This window comes from Talpa europaea, assembly GCF_964194135.1.
Source record: "Talpa europaea genome assembly, chromosome: 2".
NCBI classification, from domain to species: domain Eukaryota; kingdom Metazoa; phylum Chordata; class Mammalia; order Eulipotyphla; family Talpidae; genus Talpa; species Talpa europaea.
The window spans coordinates 149,610,369-149,629,879 of NC_140068.1; the positions used below are offsets into that span (position 1 = coordinate 149,610,369).

The following is a 19,511-nucleotide window of genomic DNA, read 5'->3' on the forward strand; positions in this document are numbered from 1 at the left end:
CCTCACAAATGTAATTTTTCTGGTACGGAGTATCTTTTCAACTTTCATTGTGGTTTAAAAAAAACACACATACCCTGACATTTACAGTCTTAACCATGTTTAAGTGGATGGTTCAGTTGGTTCTGTATATTCACACTGTTCTGTAACAGATTTGCGACTTGTACATATTCCAGACTTTCTCCCTCTTCCAAGACTGCAACTCTACACTCACTGAACCCCAAATCCACATGGAAATGTATTTTAAAAGCAATTTTTTTAAAGATTTATTTATTTATGCATACAAGAAGCGGGGTACAGGCCAGAGGTTTGGTGGGTGAGAGGATTCACCAGAGACAGAGTGGGGAACAGAAATACACTGCTGAGAGGAGCAACGGGCACGACAGGAAAGGTCTGCTGCACCATGTAGGTAGCTTCCTCGCTGGCCGGGGATAGAACTCATGCTGCAGAGGCTACGGATTGCTTCATAGTGCAGTGCTTAACCCTTTGAGCCACCAGGGAGGCCCCCTTAAATGAAATTTTTTTTTTTAAGATTTATTTATTTATGTATACAAGAGCTGGGGTACAGGCCAGAGATGCGGGGGGGGGGTGTGTGAGAGGACTCACCAGAGACAGAGTGGGGAACAGAGCAGGCAGACTGATGAAATACACTGCTGAGGGGAGCAGTGGGTGAGACAGGAGAGGTCTGCTGCACCATGTGGGTAGCTCCCTGGCCAGGGATCAAACTCATGCTGCAGTGGCTGTGGAGAGCTTCGTAGGTTGCATCTTAACCCCTTGCGCCACCAGGGAGGCCCAAAAGAAATTTTTATTGGAAATTTTCTTGCTATAAAATGAATAGGTTCACCCCTGGTAATCCTTGAGTAGTGGGGAAACGTGTAGAGACACGGTCCAGCCTTAGTTCTGTTTTTATGAATAGAGGCTATTAATATAATAGACATTTGTTTTTATAAGGCCAGAAAAATGTTATAAAAATGCTTTTTTCTAACTTGCTTTTTAATATTTCCAAGAATAAAAACAATAATATTCAGTGTCCCATGTCATGAAATAGGGTTTCAGTGAACTCATAATAATTTATTACTTATTTAGCCATTCCCCTATAGCTGGGCATTTAAATTTCATCAAATCACTTCACTAATGCAAATAATGATACATAAATTTCTTTGCACATTATTCTTTATACTTACTTTTGATAATTTACTTTGGTCATTTATTTAGGATAAATTTCTAAGGTCAAAGGGTTATCTCTGTTAAAGTTTTGATTCACCAAATTGTCCTTCATAAATATGCATGCCTGCTACTAGTACTCAAGTGCCTATTTTATTCCACTTTCAACAACACTAGGATTTATCACCTCAGTATTGATTTCTACAACATCTATATTTTTAGTGGACGCAGTGTTATTAATTAAAAAACTTAACGGGGCCATAATATCAAAATCTGTACCATCAAAAGTAAATTTTGTGGACACTGGTGGCACTGGGATTAAAGACACAACGCTATCAAGGCATTGCCAGCCACTGTAGCATGAGTTCGATTCCTCCCTGGCTGTCCACATATGGCACAGCAGACCTCTCCTGTCTCGCCCGCTGCTCCCCTCAGCAGTGCATTTCAGTTGATCTGTCTGTTCTGCTCCCCACTCTCTCTGGTGAATCCTCTCACTCCCCACACCTATGGCTTACATCCCAGTTCTTACATGCATAAATAAATCTTTTTTTTTAAAAAGTAAATTTTGTGAGTGTGCAGGAAGGAGAAAATCTAGAATTCTTGCTTCTACACCAAAAATTATGATGTCGAATTTTTAGGATTCCTTTAAAACAAAAAGACAACAGCGTGCCTGTTGGGACTTGAAGTTTAATTTTGCTTTTCAAGGGTAGCCATTTTCCTGAGATGATCAGTGGCATAATCAGAAGCAGAAAGACTCAGGGAGGAAAACATAGGACTGTATAAAGAGTCAAAATTTACAGCAGCATCATATGATGTAGCCCTTTCAAATAAGCACCCACAGGGGCCTCCCTGGTGGCGCAAGGGGTTAAGACGCAGTACTGTGAAGCTACCTGTAGCCAGTACAACACGAGTTGAATCCCCTGGCAGGATAGAAACCCCCTGCAACAGTTGAAAATTGCATGTAATTGTTGACTCCCCCCAAATTCAACTACAATCGCCTCTTGTTGACCAGAAACCTTATAAATAACATAAATGGTCAATTAACATACTTTGTATGTTCTATGTATTAAGTACCGTATTATTACAGTTAAGTGTGCCACAGAAAAGAAAATCATAGGGAAAAGAAAATTTACTGCACTGTGTTTATCGAGACCACAAGTTTAGGAGAAAATCCACATCTACATGGACCCGTGCAGTTCAAACCTGTCTTGTTTAAGGTCAATGGTAAAACCAAATCCATGAAATAATGAGGTGCTCTATATCATGCTGCACATATTGAAAAAATATGCCGCCCCCCCAGACTCAATGCATTTCCACAGTGGCGGGGAGAGGGAAGCGGGTCATTGGGGATCGCTCTTACCCAACACGGAGGGGACTGCCTTGGAGTGGTCCAGCTTCCCGGGGCTGGTGGTGCTGGCGGCGCGGTGCGTGCTAGTGCAGGAGGGGCTCATACCAACGCAGTCGGGATAGTAGGCACACAGCAGGGGTGCTGCCACGCTGTCTTTCAGCAAAGGAGGTAGGATGAGCATGGAGTGCCACCAGTGGTTGGAAACTTCTGACACTCTCTGAAACGGGACAGAGCAAGACCACAAGTGTAGTTGCAGATGCTGCTGATCCCTTCACGTCATTCATCCTTGGCGCTTCTGCTCTGCCTTCTTGCACCCTGTAAACCTTTATCAGGGTGCTGCACGCTCAGAACAAAAGCAGCTGGTGATACCTGGAGGGGTATCTGGTGGGCTTCTTATGCAGACAGAAGGCCCCCCTCCTAAATCCCAGGCCACCAGCTAAGTCTTATGCAGCAGCCAATGACTATATTGCAAGCTTCTGTTTAAGTCTGACGTGAGAAACTTCATTCTGCCCAGTAATCTTTTCCCATCCACTCCCACATACATACTTTTTTTTAAAACCTAGGATCTAAAGCATAAAGCACAAACCCTAAGCATAAAGCATAATTCCCCCTAAGTAGCAGTCAAGTGTTCATGCTTTCTGCCAGTGGTTACCTAAAAAACTTCCAGAGGAAAAATGACAACGATCAAAATAAGATGCTAAATGTGGTAACTGAACAAAAACACTGTTTTCAATCTTAAAATATATGATCAGGGCCTCCCCGGTGGCACAATGGGTTGAACACAGTGCTGTGAAGCTGTCTGCAGCCTCTGCAGTGCGGGTTCGATCCTGGCCGGCTGAGGAGATACCCACAAGGCATGGCATACCTCTCCTGTCTCGGCCGCTGCTCCCCTCTGCAGTGTATTTCAGTCAGTCTGCCTGTTCTGTTCCCCACTCTGTCTCTGGTGAATCCTCTCACCCTCCCACACAACTAGCCTGTACCCCGGTTCTTGTATGCATGAATAAATAAATCTTTAAAAAAAAATAAAATATGTGACCATATTCCAGAGGTCATTTAGCACAGGGACTCACTGGATCAGTCTCCCCGGGATGACTATCACAATAAAAATAAAATTGACTTGGCTTCTAAAGCAACACTGATCAAATGCTTTGTTAGACAGCCTTTCGAAACATAATCCTGAACATACACTCCAAGAATTCTCGGAATCTGATAGAGCAGAACCTTGAGACCTGGTGTTACTTCTCCAGGCTCTATGCAAATGCCACTTGCCATCAGCAGAGGTTTGTGAACTCCAGATCTACAGGGCAAATCCAATTTGGAACTGCATTTTTTTTTTTTTTTAGTTTCTTTTTTTTTAAGATTTATATATTTTATTTTACTTATACAAGTACCGGGGTACAGACCAGATGCGCAGGAGGGTGAGAGGAATCACCAGAGACAAAGTGGAAAGCAGAACAGGCAGACTGATGAAATACACTGCTGAGGGGCGCAGCGGGCGAGACAGGAGAGGTCTGCCATGCCATGTGGGACCCCTCGCCGGCCGGCCGGGATCGAACCAGCATTTCAGAGGCTGCAGACAGCTTCACAGTGCTGCACTCAACTGCTGCGCTGCCAGGGCAGGCCCTGGAGCTGTATTTGATCCAACTCTGGAGCCTGCATTTTTCATCTTACTACAAGCCCCAGCACCCCTTATAGGGTACTCCCAGCTGCTATACACATTCATGTCTTTGCTGGCCCCTGGGCAGTCAGCAAATCTTTGTTCTCAAGACTTTTTGGGGGTTTGGCTCCCTTGCCCAGCCTGAGCTGTACCAAAAAGGAACATCTCAGTCCCTTCCTGGGCACCCCCAGACTGCCCCCTAGGACTCCCTAATTCAGCCAACAAGGAAAGAAAAAATTGAGTGCCCAGATGCTGACCCAAATGGGTCATATAGAGGTCAGATCTAGGTGTTTTAAAAAGCTTGAACCCCAGCTCTTCCCATTCATTCTCTTCAACCTCTTGGGTCACACAGTGGTACTGTAAGTTGAGTCAGGATCCAAGACAGCCCGGCCCTCCACTCCTGCTGTATCTGCCACTGGCATGAAGATGAGGAGCTTGAAGGATGGCTAGTGAACTAGCACTTCTCTGGTACATGAGCACTCTCACTCTTTCTGGCTATCACCCTCACTTACCTGGCTATCATTCTGTCCATATGCCCCCCAAATCCCACTCTCCCCTTTGACTTATCACTGAAGAAATCATACCTGATCCAGTCAATCTGTCGCCTTATGTAATGAAATACCCACTCCACTAGGTTCTGTGGCATCTCCCCAAATGTGACCTCATTTGGAAGAATGAGGTATTGTCTTTGCAGATGTTAATTTGTTTTCTTGTTTTTGTTTCACATTTTAAAAGGAAGAGTTTGTTAGGATGAGAAAGAAAAAGAGAGACACCTGTATAGTCACAGGACAGGGGAGCTGGGGAGCTGCCTGCAGATATAATTTGCTAAGACGAGGTCACACCGGAGTAGAGAATGCCCTCAATTCACTATTATTGGGGTCCTTTTAAGAAGAGTGGTAGAAGGGCCTCCCTGGTAGCACAAGGGGTTAAGCGTCAGCACTATGAAGCAATCCCCCCAAAAAATAAAGATCATTTTTTTAAACAGCTATTGCAGTACGAGTTCGATCCCCTGCCAGGGAGGTGGCCCACATGGCGCAGCAGACCTCTCCTGTTGTGTACGCTGCTCCCCTCAGCAGTGTGCTTCAGTACATCTTCCTGTTCTGCTCCACACTCTGGCTCTGGTGAATCTTCTCACCGCCCACACCTCTGGCCTACACTCCTGCTCTTGTATGCATAAATAAATCTTAAAAAAAAAAAAAGAGTGGTAGAGGGCCTCCCTGGTGGCACAAGGGGTTAAGCACAGCACTATGAAGCTATCCACAGCCTCTAAAGCATGAGTTAGATCCCCAGCCGCCAAGGAGCTACCTACATGGTGCAGCAGACCTCTCCTGTCTCGCCCGCTGTTCCCCTCAGCAGTGTATATCAGTAGATCTGCCTGTTCTGCTCCCCACTCTGTCTCTAGGATCAAACTGCAGATAGTTTCATAGGTTGTGTCTTAACCCCTTGCACCACCAGGGAGGACCCTCTGAGGCTTTCTTAACTGAATGTAAAAGGCAGCACCTGGCAGATGAACACTCAGGGACTCTTCATGGTCTGAATAATAGGGGACTGATTCATGAGGTATTGTAACTATATTCATAATTATTGTTTCTTTTCTATCCTAGATTCAAAAATTATTTGGGCCACTGCTTTACTATGGAAATATTTGAGGGGACAAATGATATTTTTAAATATGCATACATGTAAGCAAGTGTGGGTGTGTGCATCTCACACCTCCCTTTATATAACAGAATTTAAAGTAGATTTGTTAGTTGTCAATTCTCCATTTGCCTAAAAATCAACCCCAGGGCCTCCCCGGTGGCGCAGCGGTTGAGCGCTGGGTTGCGAAGCTGCTCGCGGCCTCTGCGGCGCAGGTTCGATCCCCGGCTGCTCCCCGGCCACCGGAGGAGGGTCCCACATGGCGCGCAGACCTCTCCTGCCGCCCGCTGCTCCCCTCAGCAGTGTCCTTCTGTCCTTCTGCCTGCTCTGCTCCCCGCTCTGGCTCTGGTGAATTCTCTCACCTTCCCGCGCTTCTGACTGTACCCAGTGCATGTGTAAACAAAACAAACGAACAAACAAACAAATAAATAAATAAAAAAACATGCCTCTATTTAAAAAAAAAAAAAATCAACCCCAGCGCTTGAGTTTCAGACATCTAGATAAATTGCAAATGAAAAATCTTGAGTCATGGAAATTGAGAATGACTCCAAATCTTAGAATTTTAGAGATGCAGCAATTGAGAATGAAAATAAAGATCATTTTTTTAAACAGCCATTGGTTAGCTGCCACAAGGAGTTTGCCAGCTCAGGTTGTGAAGTTTCATAAAGACAAATCAAACAAGATGATTTGTCTGGTGGAGATCTGCTGCCCTGGGGTATGTGGGCCAGGACTGGCTGCTGCAGTGACAACAAGATCAGAACACCCAAGAATCTGGCCCAAGACCATCAACATAGGGGCCTCTTGTTCTTGTCTTGGAAAGACTGAGTGGAGACAGGGTCACAAAATCATCTATGAGAAACAAGTATAATGAGTCCGACCCTTCTAGAGAGGATAATAGCAGTTTCTTCCTTTTTATTTCCTTTTAATGTAAAGCAACATAACTGTACCATTTTTGTCATGTTATCATTTTAAAGTCTTCAACCAGCAACCAAATAAAAAGAGAAAATCATGAAATGGTTACATTTACTTATAGTATTTATCATTTGAAGGCACTAAGCGTCTAGCCTAGAACATGCAGAAATACTCACCAGGTCCTCGGGTAGGGAACAGTGATCTGAGGTCTCAGGCTGTGACAGAAAATCAGGTGTTAATTAGGTTTATGCATCAAATATGGCCTTAGGTGTCAATTTACCTTCATTAAGATACCCCTTTCACCTATTAGACTGGCAAAGGAAAAAAGTGTGATAAAACACTGAGGGTGTGGGGAAGACACATTAGGGTGCCCCAGGTGAAAAATCTAAAGGAATATAATGATTCTGGAGAGCAACTGAACAAAATGTGAAAAATTTAAATGCACAGTAACTTGGCACCGCCTTGTATAACTGAAGACGTACATAGCATGTCCCTGCACTTCTAAGTTTGCTATATATTCCAGAGATGCTTGCACATGTGCATCAACAGAAGCATTAACATATATTCCAAGGAGCATTGCTTAAAATAAAAAAGGTTAAGAACAACCAAGAAGTCCAAGTAGGATGGAGAAATAAACCACATTACAATCCACGGCTCGTAACACAGCAAGGAGAATAAACAAACTCCCAGTACCCACTACAACATGAATGCACTCACAGACATAATGGGGGATTAAAGCAGCCAGACCCAAAAGAATACATACAGTTGATTCCACTTAGGTCAAGTTCAATTGCTTGCTTTTGCTCATCTACAGTAGAGGTGCTGATGGAAAGGGATAGAAGGAGGCTTCTGAAGGGCTGGTAAGAGTTCGATTTCTTTAATGGGAGCTGACCTAAATGGGGTCTTGGTGAAAATTCATCAACCTATGCATTTTGACTTGTGTGTGCACTTTCTGTTTGTATATTTCAATTAAAAACTTACCTAAATAGGGCCTCCCTGGTGGCGCAAGGGTTAGGCAGAGCACTATGAAGCTATTGCAACCTCTGCAGCATGACTTTGATCCCCCTCTGGCCAGGGAGCTACCCACATGGTGCAGCAGACCTCTCCTGTCTCGCCCGCTGCTCCCCTCAGCAGTGTATTTCAGTCAGTCTGCCTGTTCTGCTCCCCACTCTGTCTCTGGTGAATCCTCTTATCCTCCTGCACCTCTGGTTTGCATGCCAGTTCTTGTATGCAAAAATAAATAAATCTTTTTTTAAAAAACTTACCTAAATAAACCAAAGATTGGCATACCATATGAACTGGTAATTCTAGCCCTTGAATTAGATTCCAGAGAAACTCTTGCATGTGTGCACTAGGTCAGGTGTGCAAGAACGCTCAGAGGGAAAGACATATAATAGTCTAACACTAGAATCACCCCTTCTGAGTTCTTCTAGCAGGAGGGCAGAGCAACACTATCAGCAGCACAAACTAAGGAGCCAGAACTTTCAGCGAGGATGCCTCTGGAAAACCTTACAGGTGAGTGAAAAGAGCAAGCAGCAGAGGAATGCAAATGATATATTTTAAACCAGTATAAAAACATGCAAAATATTAAGTGCTAAAAATTTTAGGGTTTCATACTTCTCCTATGACATTTATGATATTTATAGTATTTCCTCTATAACAAAAAGCAGATGAAAAAAATTCAGAATACAGTCTGCCCCCCAGGAGAGGGAGAGAAAGAGCTCTACTGAGGGGCACCCCAGGAGTTACAGAAACACTGGAAACATTCTGCTTCTCAAACCAGGAGATAGTTATATATGTGTTTGCTATCACTCTTTATTCCGTACCAATTACACATCCTCTTTTGTGTTTTTCAATTATTTCATATTAAAAACAACTGTGTAGGCTCTTTGGCAGTGAAATTTCATTTCTAGGAATTGATCTGACAAACATACTGAAAAATGGTAGTGATGCAAAGCTTATTACTGTAGCAGTGTAACTAACGATAAATGTGTGAAGTCCCACAAGTGCCCTTCAATCATGATAAATTGATCACAATACTTCCAGTCTATGGACTCTATTGTACAGTCTTGAACAAGAAAGGGATCGTCACGTGCTTGACATGGAAGCATTTTTAAGACACAGCAAATGACAAGAGCAAGCAATGCATCACTGGCTGCCATTCCCTTTAAAATATTACAAGTAAATCCTTCCAGACTTTGTTTTAGGCAAAAGGGCAAGTTAAAAACGAAAATGACTTGGGTCAAGAGACGTTACTGAAAAAAATATTTCAAGAGTTCAGGATCTGGATGGTAACCAATTCCGACTAGAGGAGTAAGGTCTTAAGGGAGGATTTCTGGGGGAGTAGAGATTTAAAAGATGTAACACCGCCCTGAGCAGCTGGAATTCAAGAAGACCATAAAACTTTCCACTTTTGAAGGAAAGGAGAGAAGAGCAATTAAGTTTTCTGAAACTCAAGGAATCTGACACCTTGATACTTCCTGGAAAAGTGTACAAACATGAAAACACATCCAAACTGGTGATAAATCAAAGTAAAGAACATGGAAGAGAAGGAACTGGGGTGAGAAAAACTGGGGGAACAGTAAGCTCATGTCAGCATTGAAGCAGAAGTAAAGGGAGGAAACATGTTATAGAAAGAAATGACACTGGGCCTTTCTGGTGGCCTAGGGTTTGAGTCTCAGCCGTATCACCCCTTATCAGCCTTATCAGCCCTATCACCTGGATGAGGACTTAGAATCTCATCTAGGGAGGTGACCCACATAGCACAGCAGCAACAGCAGTGTATTTCAGTAGATGCACCTGTTCTGATCCCCACTCTGTCTCTGGTAAGTCCACTCACCTCCTGCGCCTCGGGCCTACACCCCAGTTCTTCTACGCAAATAAAATAAAAAGAAATGATACAATCTCTGACAGAGTAAATGAAACTAAAACAACAACACAACAAAACACCAGCAAAGATTAGGAGCGCTAAAAAGGGGGAGAGGGTTGAAGTGTGATTTTGTTAAAAATTAGAGTGATTCCAACTTCTGAACATTCTTATCATGTATTGTCTGAATATTTAAGGAGGTTTTTAGGAACTATTTCTTGAGATGAAGAAATAATTACCCCTATGTTCCACAATTTCACTTAGACTTTTTTTTTTCATTTCTAGATTATGTTGTATTAAATACATCTTCCATAAAACCAGCCAGTAGAGTAATGACATTTAATGTGAAGCTATTTATTTCAGTCAGGATTTCTTGTGCACACGTGAAATGTTCTTGAAGGAATCTCATTTAATGACAGTCACTTCATGATGATAACTACATAATTTTTATTTTTCTATCATTTCTGTTCTTTTCTATATGACTTGAATTTTCTAATGATAACCATGTATCATTTTTCCAAGACAAAATCATTCTTAAGAAAACCTTAGATTTTTTTTCAAAAACTACTTAAATTGAAGAATTCGAAAAGGTAGATAACACCTGAGGAAGAGTCAAGTGAACTAAAAAGGAAAAAAATAATAACAGTACAAAACACAACAAAGCAAAACAAAAACAGACAATTATAAACCAGAGACATCCTGTAGGGGAGCAGGAGGGAGAGGCATCAGAGGGAGGGAGAGAGGAGCACAGGGGACTGAGGTGATGCTGCACGGGTGCATTGGTGAGGGAAACTCTAAGGGGACTACACCTGGTGGGGGGAAGCAACCATTGTTTAAAAATGAACAATGATGTAAAATACATATAAATTAAAAAATACATAAAAATAAAATAAATTTTGCTACAAAATCATACCTAGTATTCAGCAACATACTCATATAAACCATCCAAAATATATTTTTAATTGCTAGAACAATGGTTGAGGAACTTTGCAGAAATAGGTTGAGTGTGAATGGCCCAAAGGCTAGTATCTATTAAAATAGGCTGCTATTTTTGACTGCTCCTTGGCTGAACTCTGCTTTAAATATTATAGGGATATGTCACTGAGTCTTTTCACTTGAGAAGCAATCTGGGTCACAGGTGCTAGTAGTGTTCGAGCAGTTTCTGCTGGCTGAGTGAGCTTCCACTTCCCCATCGACTGTCATGGCATCTTCACTCCTTAAACCTCACTTTCTCGGGCCTCCCCTGATGGCGCAGCGGTTGAGTGCCAGGCTGCAAAGCTGCCCCCAGCCTCTGCAGCGCCGATTCGATTCCCTGCCGCCCGCTGCTCCCCTCAGCAGTGTATTTCGTCACTTTGCCTGTTCTGCTCCCCACTCTGTCTCTGGTGAATTCTCTCACCCTCCAGCGCTTCTGACTGTACCCAGTGCTTGTATAAATAAATAAATAAATCTTTAAAAAAACAAAAACAAAACAAAAAAACCTCACCTTCTCTCTGTGCACCAATCTGCCTGGACAATGAACTCCCCACATTTATTTTTTCTCTTCTACCACTCTGAGAGAACTTGTACTCTGGCAGTTGAGTTTGAGAATCAAATAAGGATAAATGGAAAGGTTGGAACCTCCTTGGTGGTGCAGGGGTTGAAGTCTTAGTGCTATCAAGCTATTGACAGCCACTGTAGCACGAGTTTGAGCCCCCGGCAGGGAGCTACCCACTTGGCGCAGCAGAGCACTCCTGACTCACCCGCTGCTCCTCTCAGCAGTGTATTTCAGTCAGTCTGCCTGTTCTGCTCCCTGCTCTGTCTCTGGTGAATCCTCTCACACCCCTCACCTCTGGCCTGTACCCCAGTTCTTATATGGATAAATAAAAATAAATCTTAAAAAAAAAAAAAGGATAAACGGAAATTTTTTTGAATAAGACTTGTTAATTCCTGGACCCCAGTCCCTGGCTTAGATCTGTGTTTTCTATCCTCTCTCCCAAATGACCAACATGAAAAATAAAAGCAGGAGACCAGCATACATCCCACAGACATTAAAAAGAAACTAAAAAATAATGCAAACAACTTTTCAGTTAACGGATTTGACACCAAGGACAAAATAAACAGATTTCTTGAAAAACAGAACTTTGCAAAACTGAAAGAAAAATCTACCTGAGTAGCCGTGTATCTGCTGAAGAAAGGGAATTTGTAATTTCAAAACTTCTCACAAAGAAACCAGCCCAAATGGCTTCACTAATGAGTGATACCAATTGGTAAAGAAGAAATATCAAACTTGCACAAACTCTTGAACAAGACAGAGGATATACTTCTCCCTCCTTTTTAATTTTAATTTTTTTTTTAAATAGGAGGCGATCCCTCTCAAGAAAGTCTATGGAATCAGCATATAAGTTCTTGTAACAGAACCTGACAAAGATACTACAAGAAAAGGAGAGTATCTATTATGAACACAGATGCAAAAATCCTTAACAAAATATTACAAAACTGAATCCAACAATCCATTAAAAGGATGATGTATAAAGGATAAGTGGGATTTTTTCCCAAGAATGCAAGATTGTTTCAACATCTCAAAATGGTATAATTTACCACATTAACAGAGTGAAAGAGGAAAACCACATGATCATCATAAAAGATGCAGAAAAAGTTTTTGATAAGACCCAACATCAATTCAAAATAAAAGTTTTCAGCAAACAAGAAATAAGAACATTCTTAGTCTTATGACTGGTATCTGTGCAAAGCCACAACCAACATTCTAATGATAAAACACTGAACCCATTCTGTCTAAGGTCAGAAACAAGACAAAGATACCTGTACGCCCATGTTTATTCAACACTGTCTGAGTAGTCAAAATCAGCAAAATAAGGCAAAAGAAAGACTTGAGTCTCTTTTAAAAAGGCAAAACAGTCTTTACTCAGAGTTGACATAATTGTGGAAAGCCCTGAGGAATCTATAAAAAGATCTAAGGAGTATAATGAGTGTGGGCAAAAGTCAATACACAAAAAAATAAATTGTATTTCTATATAATTGCGACAAATGACTTAAAAATTAAGTTAAAATAAATTTCACTTACAATCACAGGAAAAAGAAAATATTTAGACATAAATTTAACAAAACTTGGAGAAATTAAAAGATTGTGAAGAGATGGGAGAGATAGGCTGTGTTCATGGGTGTGAACAGGTGTCAGGGAATATTTTCTGTAAAGGGCCAGTCAGTAATATGACCACACAGTTTCTGTTGCAACCACCCTGCCACTGTAGCATGAAGACTCAGCTACAAACATTGGCTGTGTTCCAATAAAACTTTATTTATAAAAACAGGCGGGGGGCCAGAATTGGCCCAGGCAATATGCTGACACCTAGATTAGAAGACAGAAAATGTAAAGCAATCAGTTTACCCTCAAATAATCGACAGGCTCAGTGTATTCCAATCAAAATCTCAGAGGCATATGATAAGCTGATTATAATATGTTATGGGGAAGTGTAAAGGAACTAGAACAGCCAAAACAATCTTGAAAAAGAAAAATTTGGAGGAAATTACACTACCTGATTTTAAGGCTTACTATAAAGATACAATAATAAAGACAGCAGAGTAGTGAGGTGAAAATAAAAAAAAAAATTCATGGATGAGTCCAGAAGTAGACCTACCTTTATGACCAAGTGATTCTAATAATGATGCCAACATAATGCCATGGTAAACAAAAAACAAAAAACACAGTTTTGTCAACAAATAGTACTGTACAGTTAAGTATTTATGTGACATAAACCCCTGAATCTTGGACTATACAGCACATCAAAACCAAAAATTAACTTGACATACATTAGTGACCTAAATGTAAAGGTTTAAATGATTAAACTCCTTAAAAAAAAAAATAGGAGGCTATCTTCAAGTTGAGAGGCAGTCAACGATGTCTCAGAAAAGATACAAAAAGTTTTCAGCATTAAAAAAATGGATAAATGAGGCTTCACAATATAAATCTGTTCATCAAAAGACCTATTAGCAAAAGGAAATGTTAAGGCAAAGATTCAAGACACATATCCCATATCCAGATTACTTAAGGAACTCCTCCTACAAGATATGACAAAACCAATTTTTAAAAAAGACTCGGACAGATATTTTCCCAAAGGCAAACTATGAAAGACTAATATGCATCCGAAAAGAACCTCAACAACACTAGCCATCAGGGAAATGAAAATGAAAATCACAATGACACACCAGTAAAGAACACTAACAAATGGTGTAATATGGTACAACTGCAGAAAACCATCTGGCAATTTCTTAAACAAAAAGAAATTAATTATATGACTCATCAATTCCACTCCTATACATTTACTCTTTGAAAATGAAAACACAGGTCCTCAAAAACACTTGCACAGAATGTTCGCTACAGTTTGATTCATAATAGCCGAAAATTTTAAACACAAACATCCTTACACGGGAGAACAGTTAAACCAGTGTGGTAAATTCATACAAGGGAACACTTCCCCACAATAAAAAGACAAAAACTAACAATGCATGCAAGGTGGATGAATCTCAAAAACAATTTGAAGGAGTGAAAGAATCGAAACACAAAGGGGTGTATGTTGGCTGATTTCATTTTTAGAAGGTCAAGAGCAAACAAAACTCTGGATGGAGCATGGAAATCAAAATAGTGGTTGCTTTTGCAGAGCAGGAGGGAAATAACTGGAATTTTTTAGGGTGAGAGACTGTGAGAGATTGGGGTTCTGGCTAGGGTAGACGTTTTCTAAAACTCAGTGGAAGTCATTGAAATCTATGCATGTGACTACAGTATGTAATTATACCTCAATTAATAAAACCATGATGCAATTTTCTATCTACTAAAAATAACGGCGTTCAGTGCAGGTAAGTTTTGATAAAATGACTCTGATCTACAGGTCTTTAAATCTTTAAAAAATCTGTTCAGATATTTATATCGAGAGCCTTAAAAAAAATGTGCCTGCTAGAAACCTGTAATAAAATGCACTTAAAAAGTTCTAGTAGGGGGCCTCCCCGGTGGCGCAGTGGTTGAGCGCTGGGTTGCGAAGCTGCCCGCGGCCTCTGCGGCGCCGGTTCTATCCCCGGCTGCTCCCTGGCCACCGGAGGAGGGTCCCACATGGCGCGCAGACCTCTCCTGCCGCCCGCTGCTCCCCTCAGCAGTGTACTTCGGTCCTTCTGCCTGTTCTGCTCCCCGCTCTGGCTCTGGTGAATTCTCTCACCCTCCTGCGCTTCTGACTGTACCCAGTGCTTGTATAAACAAAACAAACAAACAGACCAGCAAAACAAAATAAATAAAGCATGCCTCTATAAAAAAAAAAAAAAAAAAAAAAGTTCTAGTAGGATGAATGAATCATTAAGAGTGATAACATATCAGTATGGGAAGGAAGAGAGAGTTAGAGGATTTTTACTTTCTATTTGTTGATTTTATGTGTGTGTGTGTATATATATATATTTACATATACATATACATACAATTTGCTTTTTTAAAGTTCTGAAATTATATTCATGTAATACCTACATGAAATCCAAAGCAATAAAAAATATTCCTAAATGTTCATTCCCTTTTTCTCACCATTTCACTCTGCAAAATCATTCAAATATGTTTATAGTAATTATGAGTTGCTTTACTATTTATATCTTAAACTTCACAAAGTTTTCAATCATTCTTTAAACGGGAAATACTTCAACTAAGAAAACACTTCACAGTGATAAGTGCACATTTTTGTGACTATACCACAAAGCACTGAATTTTAAACTTGAAAAGGATGAATTTCCTGGGATGTATATTGTAATTCAATATTAATAAAAGAAAGTACTTCATTTCTTAGAGCATGATGAATCCTAATCTTCTTTAATGTACTGAAAGAACCAGAGACATCTGTGTAGATTAATGCTAGATTAATGTAGATTAAAGCATTAATCACTAAGTAGCTGCCAAATTTTAACATTCTTAAATACCAAGTGACTACCAAATTTCACAAAGGGCACATTCCATCAACCACAGATTGCTAATTGCCCAAACATATCCATTCATCCCTTGTTCCTTATTAACAGGCTATTTGTTTGATATTGCAACATGCTCAGTTGTAAAGTCTTTTCTTCCTTGGTCTGCAGTCGCTCGGAGTAGCTACCTGGTCCTGTTCTGGCCAGTGAGCTATAAATAGAAACCAACTCAGAACTTCCAGGAAAGCTCCTGTTTTCCCACTAAAACTGGGAGAGAGTCAGCTGGCACAGCACTCTTGCCCTTTGCCTACCCCCCTTTTTTTGCTTATAATTTGGACACAATGTCTGATGGTGTGGCAGCCATCTTGTGACAGAACCACCTTGTGACAGAACCATCTTGTGACAGAACTGGAAACTAAGAGACTTCCTCAGGCAACCACACCAACCTAACCAGCCTCCTTCCAATTTGCTTATAATGAGAGAAAAATAAAATCCTTTATTGGTAAAGTGATTGTAGGTGGGGTTCAGCTATAGGTGAACCAATACAATCCAGATAGAGTGATCAATACAATAAATGAAAAATAGCATTGCCATTTACTGACATCTAAATGAACTTATCAATTAATTCAAAAGGAAGACCACACACGTCATACCTTAGCAGTAGCATTAGGTTTCATACCACACCGGTAGGTCTTTGCTATCTGTGAAGTAAGCTGGATTTCCTTGGTAAGTTGCCTCCATTTTCCACACTCTGGCTTTGTACACTGAACCTAGGTAGGAAGCCAATGCAGAGTTGGTTAGTCTGTCCTTTGCCACTCATGTTGTCATTTTCTTCACAAGAGTTACTGAATCTTTTACATTTCTAAGAACTTTTCTCCCTCTTGTATCACCCCACCACCCACATAATCCACTTTTGCCCCATCAGGATAAATTCTGATTCAATGCTAGCTCAAAGGAACAGGAGAGTTCAAAGGTGATCTGCGCACTGCTGTCTGAAATGTTTTCCAGCACTAACCTATAAAAATAATCAGAGTTGCGTTTAGTTAGTCAAAAAGTCTGCACACTGAAAGCAGTATGGTAACCTGGATTGGATCTTGGAATAGTAAAAATACACTAGCACAAAAACCAATGAAACCCAAAGAAAGTCTGTCCTGGTGATTTTAATTTGCATTTCTATGGTAACTAATGAAATCGAGCATTTTTAAATATTTTTAAAATCAGCTTGTATGGAAACTTTTTATAATTATTACTTTTCCCAGAAATTAGCTGAAAATCACTGATAAGTAAAAAGCCGTTAATTATTTTCTTCAAGGTTACCTGTTGGGGAATCAATAATAATTTTTGTTTTGTTTATCAGGGAAGAAATAAAAGATCTAGATCTCATATCTATTTGAATGCATAATCTAAATTTATTATTAGCCAAAATTTAATGTCTTTTAGTAATTATTAAAGATTATATAACTTTTTTGCATCTTTTTTTGTTTGTTTTTAATATCAATGGAGAAATCAATTCTAACTTTCAAAGTTAGGTAGGTCTTTAGCAATGTTATTGTGTTTGACTTTTAAGTAGTGGCAATACAGACTGTAATTACAATAATTTACTTCAAAATCAATTCTTGAACTTGATATATGTTATCATTAAATTTTAAAACGAGAAATTTGGAATGTCAAAGGATGTCGTAACATGTCCAACAATAATTATGGGATATAATTATCCAATAATAAAAATCACTTTATCCTTTAAAAAAAAAAAAAGGAAAGTCTTTCCTGTAGTTATTAATCCTATATCGATGCTAATTCCTTAGTTTGACAAATAATCAGGGGTGTTAGATAACATTAGGAAAAAGTAGGTGAAAGATATTTGGAAACTCTCTGTATTATCTTTGCAAATTTTCTGTAAATGTAAAAAACAATTCTAAAATGAAAGTATTCTTTTAAGAGTACCGACAATGAAGTTGGATTCCTACTTCGCTTGCATACAAAAACTAACTTGAAATAAACCAAGAAGAGTTAAAATGATAAAATTATTAGAAGATAACATAAGGGGAACATTTATGACCTCAGATTTAACAATGGATTCTTAGATCTAAGATGCCAGAAGCATAAACAAATGAACAAAAAAATAAGTTCAACTTCACAAAAATTGAAGTTGTATGCATCAAAGGATGCTATTAAGACAGTAAAAATACAGTGTATTGGAGAAAATATTTGCAGATCATATATCTGCTAAGGGTCTTCTAACCAGAATATACTATATACACAACCCTGACAACTCAATAACAGAATGACAATTTAAAATGGATAAAGACTTGAAAATTTCTTCAAGGAAGGTATAGCAATAGCCAAAAAGTATATGAAAAGGATGCAAATCAAAGAGAAAAGCAAATCATAACCATGAGATACCACTTCATACCCACTAGGATAGCTAGAATCACAAAAATAGAAAACAGGAATTGGTGAGGATGTGGGAAAATTTAAACTCTTCTACATTGCTAGTGGGAATAAAAAGGTGATCCAGCACCTAGCTATGGAAAAGAATTGGTGGTTCCTCAAAAAGTTAATCATAGAATAACCCATGACCCTCAATTTCATTCCTAGGTATACACTTAAAAGAATGAAGATAAGCATGCAAATAAACATCTGTACACAACTATTCACAGCAACACTATCTGCAGTAAAAGGTGGAAATGAACCCAACGTCCATCAACACATGAATGGGTAAATAAAAGCAGTATATCATTCAATGGAATATTATTCACCCACAAAAAAATGAGGTACTAACATCTGCTACAACATGGATGAACCTAAAAAACATGTTAAGTGAAGGAAGTATGACATGAAAGGTCACATACTACATGGTTCCTTTACATGACCTCTCCTGAGGTCATGTCCAGCTATTTAAATGTCCAGCTATCTAAAAAAAAAAATTAAAACTCTCCAAAAATTATATGCAAAGTATGACTGAAAATCTTAATTAGGATTTATATATGAATCATGGAATTGTGGAACATGCAACATGTTCATCTGTGTTTATGCACATACATAAAATTATGAACACACGAAAAGGCTGGAGTGATACTTACTACAGCAATGGCTGTGACCAGCTGATGGTCAGTCTTAATTTTTTTCTATTACATTGATTAATCTAAGTGAAAAATGTGATTTGCTTGAATTGACACAGAAAAAACAATAAATGTAATGAAAAAATGATTTTCTAAAAGTGGGTATTTCCAACCTTTTCCTCCTGCTTTCTGCTCCTTTTTTTTTTTTTAAGATTTATTCATTTATGCATACAAGAACGGGGTACAGGCCAGAGGTGCAGGGGTAAGAGGACTCACCAGAGACAGAGTGGGGAGCAGAACAGGCAGATCGACTGAAATACACTGCTGAGGGGAGCAGCAGGTGAGACAAGAGAGGTCTGCTGCGCCATATGGGTAGCTTTCTGGCAGGCCAGGGATCAAACTCGCGCTGTGCATAGCTTCACAGCGCTGTGCTTAACACCACCAGGGAAGCCCTGCTCCACCCATGTTTTAGAGAACAATAAAACAAGCCTTATCCTTTTACCCAGTAGGGGAGTTGCTGGTCCGCCATGAAAGCTTTGGGACTTGGTTCCGTTTTTCCATTGCTAGTCCATATTTTTTTCCATGTAGTGTATTTGTCATATCCATCCTTATGGCTGGAACAGAAGAAAAATAATACATCAAGCTGTAAATTAACCAGGTTTTCAAAGTAGGAGGCAGACTAACAAATGTTCTTTAAAGGATTTCATTAGGCATATTCTAGAGGGGAGACCTTAGGATTGTGCAGCACCCTCTAGTCACTAGCATTCTCCCCCAAATCTATGCACCCCATCTCCTATGCACTGTCACCGAAAAGCAATCTGCTCCTAGATTTTTTAGAACTTGCAGACTAAAAAGAATACTTGTCTGATGGTGACTATTTTTCAAGCCCTGAGTGTGCACACACATAAGCACACACACAGGCAAACTACAGTGTCAATG

General features: G+C 39.9%; 1 protein-coding gene across 4 annotated transcripts in view; it reads right to left on the minus strand.

Annotated features, from left to right (window-relative positions):
* KDM1B (lysine demethylase 1B) overlaps window positions 1-19,511 on the minus strand; it is a gene marked incomplete at its 3' end in the record, with an annotated part of 53,410 nt that overhangs the window by 31,177 nt on the left and 2,722 nt on the right. For 3 of the 4 annotated variants that reach the window (XM_084228930.1, XM_084228929.1, XM_084228928.1), the window contains exons 4-7: window positions 19,075-19,186; window positions 16,164-16,280; window positions 6,893-6,931; window positions 2,522-2,726 (exon numbers count right to left, since the gene is read on the minus strand). In XM_084228930.1, coding sequence (XP_084085056.1) covers window positions 2,522-2,726; window positions 6,893-6,931; window positions 16,164-16,280; window positions 19,075-19,186 — 473 coding nt within the window. The remainder of the gene's footprint in view (window positions 1-2,521; window positions 2,727-6,892; window positions 6,932-16,163; window positions 16,281-19,074; window positions 19,187-19,511) is intronic. The other variant, XM_084228931.1, reaches the window with a different exon arrangement.